At 40.2% G+C, this 19,174-nt stretch overlaps 1 protein-coding gene across 10 annotated transcripts in view; it reads right to left on the bottom strand.

Moving 5' to 3' along the window:
• Positions 1–19,174, bottom strand: part of CEP350 (centrosomal protein 350) — a 68,557-nt gene that overhangs the window by 10,583 nt on the left and 38,800 nt on the right. For 7 of the 10 annotated variants that reach the window (XM_027694827.1, XM_027694831.1, XM_027694829.1 and 4 more), the window contains 11 exons: positions 18,556–18,713; positions 14,846–14,968; positions 11,074–11,273; positions 9,109–9,317; positions 7,749–7,893; positions 5,844–6,004; positions 5,378–5,517; positions 4,510–4,592; positions 1,815–3,856; positions 428–829; positions 194–340 (listed from right to left, as the gene is read on the bottom strand). In XM_027694827.1, the coding sequence (XP_027550628.1) occupies positions 194–340; positions 428–829; positions 1,815–3,856; positions 4,510–4,592; positions 5,378–5,517; positions 5,844–6,004; positions 7,749–7,893; positions 9,109–9,317; positions 11,074–11,273; positions 14,846–14,968; positions 18,556–18,713 (3,810 nt within the window). The remainder of the gene's footprint in view (positions 1–193; positions 341–427; positions 830–1,814; positions 3,857–4,509; positions 4,593–5,377; positions 5,518–5,843; positions 6,005–7,748; positions 7,894–9,108; positions 9,318–11,073; positions 11,274–14,845; positions 14,969–18,555; positions 18,714–19,174) is intronic. The other 3 variants (XM_027694834.1, XM_027694835.1, XM_027694837.1) reach the window with 1 other exon arrangement.

Below are 19,174 nucleotides of genomic sequence, written 5' to 3'. Positions count from 1 at the left end.
CAAAAGGACAGGGAGGCAAATCTGTTGAGTAAAAATGGATCATTTTGACAAATACCCTTTCAGGTTTGCAATCTCCTTTCTTTTCTGAGTGCATCTCTTGCTGGATTCATCTGTTATGATCTAACACTTCAGGTAAGTGCTAGTACAATGTTTTTCGCCTCACTGTCCATGCACAACAACGATTTCTTCCTACCTTGATTTCATCCAGATCATTTGGATCTTTGACTCGGCGAAAATAAGCAGATGCGATCCTACACGGTTTCATCCAAAGAGGCTGATTTAGATTAGGATCCTCAGCAAAGATTTCCCCAAAGATCTCCCTTGTTAAATCAAATACCACCTTAACAAAGAAAGAAGTAAAAGTTACGGCTTCTGTTGTCCATGGTAAACATTCAAAGGACAAGACCAAGATGCCTGAAGGCTGTACCTTTTTATAAACCTGCTTGTTTATCGTGTCCGTGTCCTGCTCCTGGAGGGAACCACTAAGGTCTGAACGAAGGCTGCAGCTTTGAAGATCGTGGCCCAGCTCCTTGAGCTTCCAGAGTTCCTCAGCTGCTGCATGGACCATACCTTCCACCTCCACTGCAGTGTGAGGGACTGCCAGGGGCTCCTCACACGGCTTTGTCGGCACCTTCTGCAGTTCCACCTGGGGCAGCACTGCCGGCTCCTCGGCTTCCTTCTGCTGGAGCTTACGGGAACTCAGGCCATAGTCCTCATCAAACCAGTCTTGATCATCTCCCAGCACACTCAGGAACTCACGACTGAGCTCCAGCTCTGCCAGTCTCTTGGCAAGCTCTTCCTGACCACTGGCACCAAACACTGGACTCTCCTATGAATTAAGATTCACAGAATAAATATGAAAGGGTGTCACACCATTGTCTAACTCAGCTTATGTTTTTAAATGTTTTACTGATGTAGTTAGCAGTACATGCACAAATACTCAGGCAAATTGAGAAACAGCTCACAGGAAAATTAAGAATGTTTTGATTCAAATACCTGGGGTTCCTACCACTCCTGATGAATGCTTTCAGAGGGTTCCTACCGAGCTTAAAAGGCTGAGCATCCTGCTAACTGTCTGTCCTAATGTTTACCTGTTTATGAAAGACTGACTGGTTTAAAGACTGACAATGGGACACACAACTTTTCATTTTAATTACCAGCAGTCTCAGATCTAAATCAACAGCCTAAAACCTTTTAGCAGGTGATGGCTGTCTCAGTGACCAAGCAGTGCCCACACTGCTGAAACAGGCTGAAGCTTTCAGTGGTGACCAAGTACTGAGATCCTTGGCAAAGCAGACAAGTTTGCTGGGAGCTCCAGCAGAAAGGACAAGTCCCATATCTGTATCATTAATGGTTTTTCTGGGGAAGCCTGAACTTCCACTACTCGTCATATGTTAGTTCAGTGGATAGGGCAGGCTGACACCTAAATGACCTCAAGAGCAATTAATTATGTTTGAGAGTGACTCTTTCATATCAAGAACAGACAGAAGTAAGTTTAGAGTCTATTTTGCCATTTTTAGAATAAAAACTGAGGGTAAAGATTAAAGACAAATTAAATGTGGAAGCAGAATGCAACTTAAAAGTATTTTTCACTTTCATGTGCCAAACTGTGTCTTTCAGCCTGTGTGGCTACCAAAACAAGCCATGCACTGGGATACACAGGAACTTGTAAGACATGTACATACAGGGAATCTCCACATCACCCAACAGAACTTGGGAGAAAACCTGGTGCCATACAAAATGCCTTGAATTCAATCATCACCAGTCAAAGAACAATCAGCTCTTAAAATCAGTGCAAGATGTCTGTTACTCACTGGTCTGGGACACATGTCTGGAGAGGAAAGTTCTTCTCTGTCATCTTCCAAATCAGAACTTAGGAAGAAGTTATTCAGTCCATCTGGAATCTGCTTTTCAATCTGCTGGGATGGGCTACTGGATTCCTCCTTCACATCACAGAGCTCCTGGTTGCTGAGCTGTATTTTCTCATTCCTGACCTTCTTTATTTGCTGTAACTGATTGACTGTGTCTTTCACAAAATCTCTAAGTAGGCTGTCTGTCAGCAAACTGACCTTTTCCAGTTGGTCTTTTGACTTTTCTTCCTCTCTGAGTGGCAGTTTGAGCTGTGCTTCTAACTGGTTCTTTTCTTTTGTCAGCAAATCCAGAAGTGGAGTTGCAGACTTCTCCACGACACCAGGAGACAGATCATCTAACTTTTCAGCACATTCTTCTCCCAGTGTCTTCTGCCTTTCCAGTTTTTCAGAGAGGAAATCTGAGATGTCATCCAACTGAACAGAGGAAATCTCATCCTCAAGACTAGAAACAAGAGGAGTGTGGGTGGCCTCCTCCTTTACGGCATCCTTCAGATAATCCACCACTGACTGTTCTTGGGCAAATGAACCAGTAGCTACAGAAATCTCCTTTATGCTGTTTGCTTTAGATGACACCTCCTCACCAACCCTTTCCTCAGCTGAAGCCTCTGAAACGGCTCTATCTGCAGGAGCTTTATCCTGGGAATAGTTCTCTGTTGCATTTCTGCTCTGGCTTTCATCCTCTTTGCCAGGTTTGGGAATTCCTCTGTCTGTCTGCTCAGCTTTGTGTTGCTTCTCCAGTCTGTCATCAAAGAATGAGTCTTCATCCTTATTTGTGTCCAACTGGCTATCGATACTTTCAGTAATGTGAGAGATTTTTTGAGGAGGAGCAAAGATACCATGTTTCTCTTTGCATTCAAAGTATTTAATACCATCATAAGTTCCATTATTGTTCCCTTCAGGTTTATCCAATTCCACGCCAGCCCAAAACCCTTTGGCAAATTTAGTCAGCCCTTTGAATCGCAATGTTCCAGGCTGGACTTTACTCACGAGTACTCTATCACCAATGTTGAAATTTGACAAACTATCTGTTTCTTCTGTGATTGCAACAGGGGCCCACAGAGGGGACCCGGTAGGGGACTGTTCCGGCTCCACATCCCTGCGTTCGGTGTTTTTCATAAGTTCAGTTGGGGACTTGAGTTCCAGCAGCCTCTCTGAATGCATGCTGCCAGAGAGAGACCTGTCACTGAGGCACTCACTGATCTCACCATCGCTGCCCAGGCTGGTGGATCTGCTCCTGCTGGCCTGGGTGTGCTGGGACTGCTCCCTCAGCGACTCCGCGTTAGCGGAGAGAAGGGATCCCTCGAAGTCATCTTTGTAACGCTCCCCAGGAGGTGTTTCTTCAGCTGACGTTTGTTTTCTGGAGGAGGATCCTTCGAAGTCATCAAGGTACGATGGCTCTTTTTGACTGAAGAGCAGATAACCTTTTTCCTCTGCAGATTTGCTGAGCTTATTAGAAGACTCCTTTACGCTTGGGCCACTTACAGCCTCTTTATCTGCCAGTCTCTGTTCTAGGATTTCTTCTGTAGCATGAAGACTTTCCACCCCCAAATCAAACAGCTCCTTCTGAGAGTGTTTGTTTTCAGAGCAGAGGTTCAGTGAGCTCTCCTGTTCTTTATCTAACATCAACAAGACATCAGAACTCTCCAGAGGCTTAACATGAGAACCTTCACTCTCATATTCCTCTGATTTTATGGATTCCACGTCTTCTGTAACCTCAGATTTATGACTAATGGCAGCATCAACATTGGATGCGTTTACCACCTTGTTCACTGACTCAGGGGATACCCTGCTAATGTCTTTTATGTCTTTCAGAAGAGCTGATGAGGGCACACTCTTTAAGGAATCACCAGATCCTGCTCTGGAGCTCCTTGGTATCATCACAACTGAGGAAGCTGTTTCAGAAGGTTCTCCCGCATGAACATCTGCCACAGCCACCTTCTTGGTGTGCACAGACACAGATCTCTCAGATCTTGATGACACAGCATCTTGAAGGAAAATAAAAAGTGAATTTCAGCAGATTGTATAACTCACAATTTTACTGAAAACTGCAATCATAGGCAACTAAATTAACATCAAGGTTTCTGTGCAAAAAGATACAAACTGGTGCCTTGGAATATATATTTCTGGCTGCCCTATGAACATAAAGAACATTCATTCAGTTCCAGGTTCTAATGCTTTCCTTCTGATTCTGTTCCTTGTACCAGTATCCCAAGGTAAGGGCTCAGTTATTTGTTTGCAAGCCACAAATACAACTGGGATTAGAATGGGAGATAATGAATTGATAATGATAAACAGATAAAAACCCCCTATTCATGAGTTCTTCATTATTTTTCATTTCCTTACTTTCCTCGAGTGATAAAGGAACAGGAAACAAAAGGAAGGAAAAAGAGTGTCACTTAATTATAGTTTCAAACAAACCTCAGCAGGAGTAAACTAAATACTGAATATTCGGGAAACAGCAAAACTAGAATCCTACTAAATAAAAACTGTGAAAACCCAGCTTGATCATTATGGTTTTACGAAGTCTGCATCCCCTCTTAAAACCTCTTCTTGAGTCAAGAAGGAAAAGGTTAAAAAATTTTAAAACAGTCAGTCTTCAAGTTCTTCATCTGTAGTTTGGATTCTTCCAGTTACATACCTGCGTGTTCTGAAATGGATTCCAAAGATGCTCTGGATCTCTCTGATTCAGTCAGTGATTTCCAGTTTTTAGCTGTCTCAGGCCTAAAATTGAAAAAATCAAATTGCATGAATTACAGTTGCACCAGAGTGTGTTGTTCTTTTTCTTTAATAAATAAAAATGGAAATACAAGCATCTATAATTATAATACCACACCAATGATAACATAAGCAGTTTGCTTTGTCAACATACTGTGACATTAAAAAGAAGAAATGGGGGCAGAGAGGAGAGCCTGGCAAGTCCTGGAAAGCGTTTTTTTAAAAGACTAATTGAACTTTAGTCTTTTTCCCCAGACAAGAAAAAAAAAAGAGAAAAAGAAAATAAATTGGGTTATTTCTTTTTTTTTTACTTGAATGCACTAAAATTGCACCATCTGCTGGAGAAAATGAAACACTTAAAATACAGTAGGAAGTGCAGAATTCAGTTGAATTCTCTACCTTTTAAAACCCAGATTTAAGTTGCAAAGATGAACAGTTGCCTCACACAGTGCAACAGGCATAATGAGTGACCAAAATGGTAAAAGAATTCCTTCAGGTCTCTAATCCATACAAACCATCTGGCACAATTCTTGCACAACCAGAAATTATTGTTCAGAAAAAAACTTGCAAGTAGGATCTGAAAGGCTGGGCAGGACAAAAGTGAGATGTATATGATTACAGGGACAGTAGACCTTATCTGTTTTGGGTCTGGTGAGAGCAGCAAATAGGTCAACAGAATACTGCCAATATCCAGTGTTTTAAGGAAGAGCAGTTACCAACTCTCCTTGCACTAAAGCAGCAATCACCACCATTCCAGAATAATCTCAAAAAGAAGGAGAAATCCCAGTTACCTATGGAGTGGTGGTGCCTTGATCTTAGGTTTTTCAGCAGCAGCTGAGGACAGAGTTTTAATCTGAGGTTTGGCTGTTGGTGATGCCTCCAGATCCTGGCTCAGCTCTGCTTCAGTCTTCTTGATGAACTCATCATACGACTGCACATGGACAACAATCACAGCTGTTAATCTACTAAACCATAACTATGATTCAACAATCAAAACCTATTAAATTAATGAAGAATGCACTTGATTTCTCTGTAGAACAATCTATTTAACTTTCTAAGGCTCAACAGTTGCAAATCCTAGAAATTTCAATGCTTTACTTGCAAAAACAAGGTACATGAGCATCAACCACTCACCCAAACCATTCTATGTTTCTATATAAGTCACATTTCAATCACAATAACGTGTCTTTCACAGCTGCTGATATTTATCCAAGGATAACAATCTTTTATTTCACCCTTCTTCCTACTGTTCCTAACCTCAAGTTGTTTGATCAAACTGGCTTCCTGGGCCTTCAGTCTCTCCTTTTGTCTCTTTTTCTGCTCCTTTTTCAGCTGGTAAACCACAGACTTCCTTTTCCGTAGCTCATCCTTCAGGGCCCTGATGCGTCCTTCGATGTCACTTTGATCAGAGGTGGTTTCTGAAAAAGTTCAGGTTCAGTCTTTATAAACTTGCACCTCACAAAACAGTTCTGTGCAAAGCAACAAACAGACATTTAGTAAATAGAATATATGCTCAAAAATGCCAGTGACTTTACTGAATATTCTAGAAAGTAAATCACCAGTATGTTTTGGTCAGCCAGCAGGAACAGCTGGACATTTTGCTAATCCACCTCATTTCTGAATATAACAAACCCCCATAATGAAGGATTCCATCATCAACAGCCAATAAATGCAATCAAACTACTGTATTCTTTTTCCATTAACAACTGTTGTCAACCATTTAAAGAATAAAAAAAAAAAACCTAAACAAAAAGAATGGAATCTCACTTGCTAATCAGGAGCACTTTGTGATGCCACTGTAATTAACAGCTCCTCCCAAACAGTAAGTGACCACTATGTAATTATAGCATTTCTTGATCAACTCGTAAGGGAAAGATCTGCACATGCTTTCATCTGTGACGACCTTGTCTACGCGTGCATCAGACTGACAGGGCAGTGACCTCATTACTACTCAGCTCAGAACATTTGTCTCTTTGCAATGGAATGATTTATTGTGAAACCAGCACCAGCCTGATTGTCTTCCCACCACTTATACCTTTCTTCAGTGTTTGAAATCAAAGATTGCAGAGACTTCATTTTACAGAAGTTTATTTTCACTGTTGCTTGGTCTACATTTCATAATGGCTTCCTTGTATGGCTGCTGAGTCAGAGCTTGAAAATAACTTTATCAAGGTGCTGAAAAGAATCACTGTGTTGCAAACTCTCTCCAGAAGGAATACCAACACAGATTACTCAGTGTCAATACCTAGGTGTTACATACTCGTTTTCACAGTAAGTTATCCAACTGTCACAAACAAGTCAGTACACACAAGACAACCTCCTAATTCTTTCTCCACCAAAGACTTAATGATTCAAATAAGCAAAAAAAGCAAGAAAATGCCATCTCACTTGCTAATAAGTATTTTGTGATGCTGTATTAAGTCCACTGTGGAAAACAAGATGTTTTAGAGGCTAAAAGGATGGAAAGGGTCAGAATAGACTTCAAAGCTGAACAGAGTGGAGGATGGTGGCTCAGAAGTCCTGTAACCCACATGACTAACAGACTGGAAGCACACCAGGGAAAGGGCTGCTCTGTACCACTTCACTTCCAATATGCTCTCCCTCAGCATTTACTGGAAGCCAGTTTGGACACTGGATAAAAGAGTATAAAGAGTCCGTATGGTACATCTTGTATTTTATAGCTCAAAATGCAACCTTGGATCCTATTTTACTGCACACAGATCAAACCCTCCTCCAAAAATAAGAAGATAAGTCCTGAAGCATCCACTGATTGTGCACAAGGCAGTGCAGGTCCAAGGGGTTCACCCATACTGGCATGTAACAGAGCTGTACTGCTCCTGGAGCCAGGCTGTGCTCAGAAGGAGGTATTTTTAAATTCTAGGACCACCTTAACTGTTAACTCTTGCCTTCTTCATACCTGTTTGCAAGAACCTGCACTGCTTTCTAAAAGAAGAGATTATGTATAGAACTTCTTACGTTAAGATCTTCTTAAGCTGAAGCTATGAAAATTGTAATAGGAAAATACTCCCACAAACCCTAAACCCTGGCAACTTTTAGGAATGTCTGTCTGCTTCTCTACAGCTATGTCTGCATTCCAAATTTACTTGTTAAAAGCAAAAGCACTGAAAAAGCAATGTAAACCCAAGTGGATATCACACTTACCTGACTGTGTCATAGATAAGGATTCATCAGACCAGTTGTGAGATGTCTGGTGAGACCTCACAGGGGAACGTAGCTGTCCTCCAGTTCTGTGGCTGCCTTTGCTGGAGTCTTGCTTTGATACAGGCATGCTGCTTCTGGGAGGAGACTATGAGAGAAGAAAAGGATAAATAAGTAATTGCAGTTTGAAAATAGGAGATCACTGTCAGCAGGAGCCAGTTATAAGGAAAGAACAGCAGGACAAGAGAACATCTCATAAACAGTGGGACTTACACAAATGATCTTAAGAAGAATTTAATCTTTGCTAGACAATAAAACAAAAACACCAAGAGCAGCAGTAGCTGACTGCTTACTCTGAGTTTAGATTTCAGTAAACCTGTTTATATTATTCCATTAACTGACAAGGCTCTGACTCACAGGTGTTCAATACATTGGTGTCATCTTATTTGGTAACAACCAGGGCAGCAGGAACTCCTAGTAAATATATTAATGAAATTGAAAGGACCATTTCATGTAAGGGGTGCAAGATGTCATTTTACATCAGTGAAACAACAGAGCACTATTTCTCTGAGGCCAGGCAAAAAAATCCAAAGAGCAAATATTCTTCCAAAATGCTGCTTAGTGGTTCAACATTATCCCACAAACCTTTCACACACCTTGAACATAACCTTCTGGCACGTATTAGACATTTCACCTCACTGTCTTCTCATGAAATTTCCCAAGAAAGTATTTGGAATAAGTCTAGATGAGAGGGGTTTTTACCCCACAGACTCTGCATTTTCTGTCTTATTGAGCACAGAGCAAAGTTATCAGGAGGAAATTCATCGAAATTATCATCCAAGTAACAGTTGGAATGGAACAACGAGGCAGAATTAAGTAGCAAGCAGACATAAAATGAAACCTAAAGGGCTGTGCGTGAGGTTACAGTTCAGTTCTTCATCCTGTAGCTATACTTTGGGATACATTACTTGCAAATAAGGCAAAGCAGAAAAACACAGCATGGTTTCCATGGCCTCAAAGAATTTATACAATGGCAACAAGCTCCCCTACAGCTAATTCACACTGGCAAACTGGGTCAGTGTTCCACCACTCAACACCGCATACCTACGGGACATACGCAAAATGTTTTGCAAGAGCACCCACAAGTTAAAAAATACCTAAACTGTGCGGAAGCAATTTTTCCTCAAGACTTCAAAGGACACGTCTGATCACAATGATTCCCCACAGTAATGTGAAATGGTATCACCAACACAGAAGACAGATTTAGTTAATAGTCTCTGCTTTGCAGCTGGGATGGTTGTACTGACTACTCTGACAGCCTTGCACAAGTGCAGGAGTACATAGAGCAGAAAAGCTCACTCACAAGTTTGCCAGGCGAGGTGGAGGACTTGAACTCCTCAGAATAAGCCATTTCTTCATTAATTGAACTCTGATCTGGGCTTTCTGGCTGTCTATGGCCCATGGGCTCTGATGGGACAGACTCAGCAGGAAGACTGCCAAGATCCTCTGGGATAGAGCTTTCACTGTTCAGATGAGAGCAAGGCACTGGAGACTCTTCTTCACTAGCAGTTTCTGAGGTATAATGAGAAAAAACAAAGCACGTAAGAACTTGCACCATCTTGTATGCAGAGGCTGAAGACATAAGACTGAAGGCATACTTTATATGCTGCCTACATATAAAGTATTAACTGCTACCAATCCATGTCAAATAAGCATTATTTCACTCACCTAGACATTGATATTGGAATATTTAGCAAGAATAAGCATGTTCACCAGGAAACTATGATTTAAAACTATGATTTGTGTTCAAGAAACGACTGGACCTGGCACTTAGTGCCATGCTCTAGTTGACAAGGTGGTGATCAGAGGCTGGACTCAATCTCAGAAGTCTTTTCTGACCTAAAGAATTCTGTGATTACTGCCTCTCATTCTTAGTGATTGCTGAATATCGAGAATAAAGAGGTTTTTCAGGATATTCTACCATTTTACAGACAACACACTCCAAAAAGATTATTAGGGAAACCAGTCCTTCCAGTTGACCATACACCAGCAAGAGTCACTATTAGTCTGAAGAAGTCATGGAGGAGCATATAATCTGCAAGCCAGATCTTGAATTTAGAATTGATTGCTTCCTTTACAGTAGTTGCAGAAAACATTTTAATGTTATGATTTCATCATGAGTCTCTCAAATGGCAACAAACAAAATAATAAGCTGGGTTTTCAATATTCCTGTTTACTAAATTCCGCAGCAGTCACAGCATTACTGAGGCAGCCATGGAGAACTATTCACTGTTTGAGCAAAGGCTGGGAAAAGGAACAACTTCTGAAGCAGGTCTGGGCTCCAATGCTTACTAGTAGATGCAACTAATAGAAAGTAAGTGTATTTTCTCAAATATTGATGAGGATTCAGCATTCATGCTGAATTTTTGTTCACTGGAACTTACTGACTCATACATATATCATCTTTAAAACGTCTTACAACACCTGAAATCCACGTGACTTTTTTCAGTCACAAGTGGTAATAGGGCATGATTTTGAATTCCCTTTGCACATCCAAAGGATGTGCTGCCTGCTTTCAGCAAAGGGGAAAAAAAGGAAAATCGACTGTTTTGAGAAGAATCCCTGGAGTTTGATTATTTTCTCTCACTGCAACCCAGTTCTCTGTGGTTCATGCTGAAAGTATGGTTCGCTTAAGACAGAACAGTAAAGCTGTATCTCCCAACACCTGGGAATTTAATTTTTCCTCACAACAGCATAATTCATACTAATTACACCCTAGCACACTTTAGCACAGCTGCACATTTAAAACAGTTACGCTGCACTAACAATAAAGGGAAGAAAAATATTTTTTCAATTTTTGGAAACAAAGACAAGGGCAAAGCAGCCCCTGATAGGAGCCATCCTCACCAAAAGTACTAGGGCTACTAAGGAGAGACACTGCTCATTATTGGGAAAAATGGTTTTAATATAAGTTCAGATGACTATCAGGAAAAAAATCATGCCATATTGCAATATTTCTGCTTTGAAAGACATAAACATAGTTTAAATTGTATGTAGAAATGACCGGTGGGCTTGTGCTGCACTGTTCACTTGGGAAGATACACAGCAAAGGAGAAATACACATTTCACTATGTGACAGTGTAAAATAGGACTAAAAGAACAATGCAACAGAAGGCAGTAAAGAGTGCAGAAATTGAGATTCTAAGTGTCCAGAGAACAACCACCAGCAAAACATCAAAAAAGGAAGAAAGTGCAAACCCAAGCAATCGCTGTGTCAAATTATGCTTCACTCTTGTCATGTGCATCACTTTCCCCTGCTTGCCATTACCTTTGGGCTCAGTTCTCTGATCCCCCAGCTCTTTCTTGGCTATTTTGGTTTTGAGCAGCTCTTTGTCCCAGGCAGCCAGAGCCTGCTTTTCTATCCGCCGTATTTCTGCTTCCTCTGCATCCAGGCGCCGCTTCCACTCCAGCAACTCTTCCGCGTGTTGCCGACGCTGCATCAGCTTCTGTTCCCGCTTGGTTAGGAACCTGGCAGGCAGAGGGAAGACAATGGGAAAAGAGCCAGCCCCACTCAAAGATCCCAACACCCAGATGCTCTGTTGCCACCATGCCCAGAATTGTAGTTGTTCAGTTTGTTTTCTAGGATAATATCCACACTACCTCCTAGACTTTTGACGTGCTGCTGAAAAAACCCCACAAGTAGACAAGAGATTTTTTTTCTCTGCAGTAAGCAAAGTCTACATCATACTGTAAACACACTGTTTACCCTTTAAAAATCTTCAAAATCATTAAAAGTGCTATAAACTATTCACTAAAATGAACAGAAAAAGCTCCCAATTTCAGGACATGAAAAGTACCTGTGGTATTAAACTGGAACCCTCTAGAAAGCACTGACTGTTTGAAAAATGAACCTTTTTGCTAACCCCAATGGCAGAAAAATTGTAACCTCATTTGCCCCACAGTTCTTTCCAAATATGTAATTATAAGAGAAGATGATTCTGTATTAATAGTTCTCCTGAATTACTGGAGCTTTAATCCTTCTTGCTTTAAACATCATCTCTATGGATTACCACACTTGGAATGTTAATTGTGAGCTGACAGCATCAAGAGAATAAGGATGCAGGACTGTTTCTTCCCAGCTACTAACATACCTGGCTGCTAGTTTAAGAACAGATAAAAAGTAAAGCTCTTGCTGAAAGTTAGCAGATACTTTCTTTGTGACAAGGAGTTCTTAGGTGATCCATGAAACCTTAGAAATGAGGAAAGTCTCATGGAACTTTGTAGGTATGAATAGGTTTGTGTGCACACACTAGTTCTCTTTGCCAGCTCTTGTCTTATTTCTGAACATGGAAGTAACCAAGACCACAGCACTTAACCTTTCAGACAGTAAATGGAAGCAAGTTCAACATCAACTGCACACACTTTCTCTGACATGCCAAGAATGTGAGAAGACTGTCTATCAATCCATTCATCTCCTACACTGAAAGTTTTAAGATGTCATAGAATCACTCTGTAGAAAATACATGTTCTGCCAGCTAGAGAGTGTTTGCCACTAGTACAGAAGGTGTGGTGCCATAAAAGGCAGTCTTCAAAGACCTGGGATACTTTGATTTGTAAATGCCTTTATAATTTCTAATTTTCAAGCCATCCCAAACACTCAGCATCAAAGTTTTTAAGTTGCAAAGCAGATCATAATCTCCTTTGTGCTTTTTAATCCTTCATGTTTCAAAAAACCCTTTTATTTACAGAGACTGGGATGGTCAACTGGCTAATCTACAAGTCTCGCCTCCTAAGGGATATTTGTTTGCTCAGTTCTATTCCTTGGAAAACTGAGCTGGCAGTTGATCAGAAAGGTTAAGATTCAGAGCTATCCTTCTCTAAGACAGATTCAGACAAAGGGAACAAGGGATGATGCGAAGATAAAAGTTTCAGAAGCCAGTAAGACTTGCTCACAACCTTCTTTCTGATGGTCAAAACAAGAGCAAGTGAAAAACAAAAGCAACCTCAGAGTGTCTGGAACATCTGCCACCTTCAAGTTGGCAGATTCCATGAGTTTGTGCATTATTTCATCACTTCCTATAGACAAACATCAAGCATAGTTTACTCTTAGGCAAAACTGACAGGTTGGTATCATTAAGAATGTAGACTACCAACAGTAATTGCATTACAAACATGACAGGGACAGTCATGATTATCTTGTGTCTTTCACCAGCTCTATCAAATTTATCCACACTCACTCTCAGACACAAGTAGTTCCAATTAGCCCAGCAGATCATGTATTTGGAACTCATTATGGAGGTCATTATTACAATGATCTCAGTGCAAAAGGAAACTTTTTCTTCTTCCTTCACCCACTGTTTGATTTCATCAGAAAGTTTGGATCTTCACACGGGATCTTGAGGGAGGCAAACCCAGTTGAAATAAAATGGAAGAGAAAGGTTGAAATAAATGGATTCAAGGGAGCAGGACTCCTTAAAATAGATGTCAAATGAATTAACCTAGACCACCACAAACAGGAGGAGAATTAATGAAATTACCATGAAAAGAATTACCACACAAGGACTACTGAATAAGAAAGATAAATCAACAGAAGTGATGGGAGAGAAAGATTCCAACAAAAAAAACCTACAGGAAGAGGAGGATCAAAGCAGCTTGGCCAAAGATGCAGACCCTTTTAAAACCCTGAGGTTTAACAGGACAGAGTCAGAAGGTGGCATATACACTGCCCTAATATTTACTACAGTCTAGAGGGTTCCAGTTCCAACACCAAGGGTACACACTCATCCTCAAAAGCAGAAAAAAAATTGCAAAAGGACATATGGCATCTATGCAGCTGGAAATGTGGGGCAGCAAAGAAGCAGCAGCAGCACTCAGATTACAGCAGCATGATTTCGAAGTCTAACTATTTCTCTGTGCTAACATCACACATTTTATCCATGCATTTCAAATATTAACTTGGAAATGTTAACCTACTGCTCTAACCTGTACTTGTATATTTTTATTCAAGGTACAGTGACTTTAAGCTCAAACTATGTGGTTTCAGCAGCTGTTCTGAAGTAGCAACCAGACAGTGGGAGCAAAGTGAATTGTCTGTGTGCCACTCAGAACACAGTGGGAGTAAGAGATTAGAATCCTAGAATGGCTTGGGTTAAAAGGGACCTTAAAGATCACTTCGTTCTACCCCTCTACCATGGGACTCCTTTTACTATCCCAGGTTGCTCCACACCCCGTCCAACCTGGCCTTGAACAATTCCAGGGATGGGGCAGCCACAGCTTCTCTGGGCAACCTGTGCCAGGGTCTCACCACCTTCACAGGGAAGAATTTCTTCTTAATATTTAATCTAGATCTACCCTCTCACTCTAAAGCTGTTACCCCTTGCCCTATCACTACAGGCCTTGGTAAAAAGTCTCTCAATTTTTCTTATAACCCCATTTTATATATTGAACAGGCACAATAGGGTCTCCCTGGAGCTCTTCTTCTCCAGACTGAACAACCCCCACTTTCTCAGCCTTTCCTCTAGGAAAGGTGTTCCAACTCTTTGATTTTTTTATGGCCTCCTCTGGACCTGCTCCAACAGATCCCCGAGCTGGACACAGGACTCCAGGTGGGGTCTCACCAGGGCAGAGTAGGGGGGACAATGATCTCCTTGACCTCCTGCCATGTCTTTTCATGCAGCCCAGAATACAGCTGGTTTTCTGGGCTGCAAGTACACGTTGCTGGGTCATATCCAAGTTTTTGGTCCACCAGCATCCTGAAGGTTCTTCTCTGAAGAACTGCTCTCAATCCATTCATCCCCCAGCCTGGACTGATTGCCCTAACCTTGCACTTGGCCTTGTTGACCTTCCTGAAGGTCACACTGGCCCACTCCTCAAGCCTGTCCAGGTCCCTCTGGATGGTATCCCTTCCCTGCAGGGAATTAGCTGCACACTCAGACTGGTGCAAAGCTGCTGAGGGTGGACTCGTTCCCCTGTCTACGTGTGACAAAGGTCTGGAAACAGTGAGGCCAGTGTCAAACTGGCCTGAAGAACCTCTGGACTTTCCAGGACTGAACAGAGCATGCTCTATCAAAGAGTCTATCACTTGAGAAATATACAGTTACCTGACCAATTGGTTGTAGATATACAGCTGGAATTTGGGGTGGAGGTTGGGAAAACAGACACTGAGAGAGGCCCAGTGGTGAGACGTAAAGACAGAGAAGAAGTAGTGAACAGGAGAGCAGTGTCTACAAAATAAGGAGGAAGAGTTTACAACTAAGATAGCAATAAAGCCAGAAAGAATGAGAAAAGGATAGCATCTAGCAAAGAACTTTAAAGTTAATTGCATTTAACATTGTATAGTTAATACCCAACATCTGCAGTAGAAAAACTATACACTGTTATGCAGAAGGTTATAGAACATACATTTATAACACTTTGTTTTCTGTTAATGAAAGGCAAGCTTTTTTCACACTGCTGTATTTTTCTTTAAATTTTGGAAGGAGTTTTATTACTTTGATGCAGAATTCCACATGCACCAGTTAACATATCTCAACCCAATCTTTCTCCTGCTATTCTGTTGATAGAGGGTATTAGTATTAAATAACATGCTGGTTTTGCAATATTGACAACTTTGCTGGTCTGAAACTTTAAACACATTTTCATTCACCTGGCGAAACCTCATTAAAATTATTTCTACAAAGGTAAGCACCAGTGAAAGAGCAAAAAAAAAAAAAAGGAGGTTAAATAATGCATTTTTAAACCACGAGCAATTCCAGGAAAAGTCTGAGACATAACTGTAATTCACATTTTAGCTGCTAATTGGGGTCTTTTGCAACAAAGTACAGACTTGGTCTCAGAATACTCATATATTTCATTTGAAGTACTAACTGCAGAAAGGTAAGGCCTATTGTTTTTAACAAAATCTACATAAACTTACAGCTGGGCTTAAAATGGTATTTCTTAAAGTATTACCATTTTAAGCTAATTCCTAATGAATTATCAAATTTATAGAAAAATACCATGCTCCATTTAGCTCTACCAACCACAATCCAAGCTAAGAAGCATACTAAGGAAAAGCAAAAGAAAATGAGCATTTAATTAGTTATTGCACAGATCATCATTAAAGTTGCATATGCAAGGAAAGCCAGGGGAAAGTGGTTAATTGTCTTTGACAGAGCATGCTCCTGTTCACATGCAGGCTACACAGACTCATCAGTTAAAAGTGAAACAGAACTATTCTTTCATTCCCCTTTTAGCAGAAGACAAATATTAAAGCTGCCTCCCAAGTAAGGAAGCCAAAGGATTTCCACCTTGCTGTGGAGCACAGCAAATCCAGCATAGCAGGCTTTCCCAATTGCTTCCTCTCCTTCCTTTGTATTTATCATTCAGCTTTTTCCTTTTGCCCTATTTCACACCCTGATGGATTCCTCTCAAATGGCAGCTTCCTACCATTATGCCCCAAAGCAAGTGCCTTACTCTATTAATATTATGTGTTTTACAAATAAGAACACTGAAAAAGATACAAAGTTGGCACTGTTTTTCAGTCAAAACACCTGCCAATGGGGTGCAAAAGCCATACAATGAGGAAGATCAGGTTTCAGAGAATCATTTATGCTTACACAAAATAATTCTTCCTTTGAACATATACAGCAATACAGGACAAACCCATAAAACCAAAAATACATGACTACATACATCACAATTTCCACTTGTTCTGCCTCAAGCAATTGTTTCAGCTCAAATCCTGCTATTCAGCTTTGAAAAGTATTCTCCAGGTGAGCAATTATTTTCAAACACAAAAGATAATAATCAACTGATGATTAAAATATCTTTAAGAGTAGACCATACTTTATATCTACTACTATCCCTCGTAAGAGTAAAAATTATCAATATGTAATTCCTTCTGCAATCACAAAGTGTTACTTAGAAATGAAGGTACTTGGAAAAAAAGATTTCAAAAACAGCACTGACAAGACCACTACCTGATAAAAAGTAGCAAAGGAAGTCTTGAATCTACAAGTGTATTTGTCATCTCTTTTAGTATTAATACTATATTTCAAAATTCATAAGCTGCAGCATGGTTTTTTATTACCATTTGAAGTTCGTTGAATCTCGAGTGGGAAAAAATTAAGTCCCTCCTTTAACACAAAAATAGGATCAGAAAACTTGTTTTCTTGAAACCCTAGAAGTCAGCCTGGCCTACAGCACACATGCTTTTCAAGTCCCCATCTAAGCCATTTATCAGCCTCAAAAGACACTTTGAGAATTTGCTGCTGTAACGATGGGGTGGTTCTCACATGACTTGGATATGTCAGGAGTTTTGTTTGGCAAATATGACACTTCAGAAACTTGAAATAATCTGTGCTTTTGGCTGTTCTGCTTACCAGATGCTGCCAGAAGAGTGAATAAAATGGCACTCAAGGCTAGAACACGAAGACCATGAAATCAGAATGTGTTTTTGGTTTTTCCTACTTACACCAAACCCTCACTTACTTGCTACTGTTGGGTTTTATTTTCTTCATATACAAATACATGTGAGTGTAGGAAATGTGCCTCTCAAATGATTACAAGCCAAGAGGGTGCTAAGGAGTCAAGGACAGCTTGCCTTTAAATAGTCCTGCTTGCTTTGTGATGTTTTATCCAGCTGTGTTTAGAGTCTCAGGGGAAAAAGCATTACAAAGATCACCCACACCGACTAAAATGCAGTGACTTATCTTGATTATAAACTAAAAAACCACTTAATTTAAGCAAAGACTATTTCCTGTAGTAAGTGGCAGAGGCCAGACTTTTAATGGATTAGTCTCAAATAAGAATTTAGGGCTTCAAACTAACGAGCACAGGCCAATAAAGCATTTGTAATGTTTAGTACAGACAAAGCAATTCCAGCATGGAAAAGATGTAGAAACAATTTTTATCTAAAATAATTTAACAGGTGAAATCAGGAGGTTCATTCTTGGTTTTCAGACCCAGGGACTGCACATATGCTTCATTATTTCCTCTGACATCTAACAACCATTCTCAACATTTTTTTCAATCTGGGAACCACACAGAGGTAAAAGAAAGCTTTTATTAACTGCCTGTCCTCTCAGTCACCTACATACCACCTCCATTCATAAAGAAAAACTTATAGAATTCATCCCTAGCTGATTTTAATGCAATCAAAATTAAAATTCAGCAGCTGGATAATAAGATAGAAATCTCGTGTCTGACAAGCTCAGTGTCTTTCAGTCAGATCTCAAACTCAGTTACTAGTTTTTGCATAAGACTATTGCTATTGTAACTTATGTTTCAACTCAAAATAAAATCGATGCTGTAATTCCAGATTTTCACTCCCTGTATGTTTTCCCCCTTAAAATGAAAGAGGAGATATAAAATACAGACACCATTTTGACCATTTGACTTCAGGTTTCTCATTGCAAGAGAAACTCTGACAAGATGTACCATGAAGCTGGAGCCCGTCCATGTTCCTTGTACCTGCAAACATCAAAAGCTCTTAAACTGATGTGCTTTTACCAACTCTATCAAGCTACAAAGAATATTAAAATCAGTAATCTACAATAAAACCTTGACCACATGGTCTGCCAGCTAACAATGCTTAAATGTCAGCATTCATGCAAGAACTGTAGCCTTTAAATTATTATATTCAAAGATTAATATAGTTTTATTCATGCTTCTAATCAGCTATTTTGCAAGCAATTCAGATCAAAGTGTATTTGATAGCAATACCAGTAATTTTTCTGATTAATGGCCATTTTTAGTGCAGATGTGGGCCAAATCAACTCCTTCTATTAAAATAGCAAAGTTTCATGAAAGAAAAAAGAAATATAGTTACTTTTCATCCATTCTGCTACGCATCTTTTTGAGTTTCTGCATGATGCTGCTGGTCTCACTGCTGGAGATTGAGATTGGGGAAGGGCTGCGTGTTTCTGCATCAGCTGGAAGCGGACTGGAACCGTTGCTCTGCTTGATGTCATCCTCACTGTGAAGCTCCTGCAATTAAGTGTTCAAAAAAATCCAACATTTAAAGTAAGACTATCCCAAAATCTTGTAAAATTTGTGTTAATTTATCTTACTTCTCCCCAGATACATCAAATACTACTTCAGGTAAGTCTGTCTACTGGCAGATTTAACTTCGGTTTCCAACCTCATTTTTATTTGACAAAAAGCTTTTTAGTACACCCTTTGTCTTCATAATTTAAGTTCTCCCCTAATGGTATCCAGAACAAAAAAAAACCACACCAGAATTCAGTTACCCAAACAGGAAACCAATCCTTTCTATACTACTACCATTAAACTTGGGTCTCCTCAAAACACTGAGAGGAGGCAGCCAGTAACCAAAATCCCATCTTGCTACCTTGTAAAGCAGATACAAGAAACTTAAGTGTAATGACACTAACAGACACACACACAAAGCAGTAAGTTTTGGGTTTACTGCCTATATTTAGTACTTT

The sequence above is a fragment of the Neopelma chrysocephalum genome, unplaced genomic scaffold (genome assembly GCF_003984885.1).
Source record: "Neopelma chrysocephalum unplaced genomic scaffold, ASM398488v2 Primary Assembly neopelma1_98, whole genome shotgun sequence".
Lineage (NCBI taxonomy): Eukaryota > Metazoa > Chordata > Aves > Passeriformes > Pipridae > Neopelma > Neopelma chrysocephalum.
Note: the sequence above shows the minus strand (reverse complement) of the source record. Positions and strands in the feature narration are given on the sequence as shown.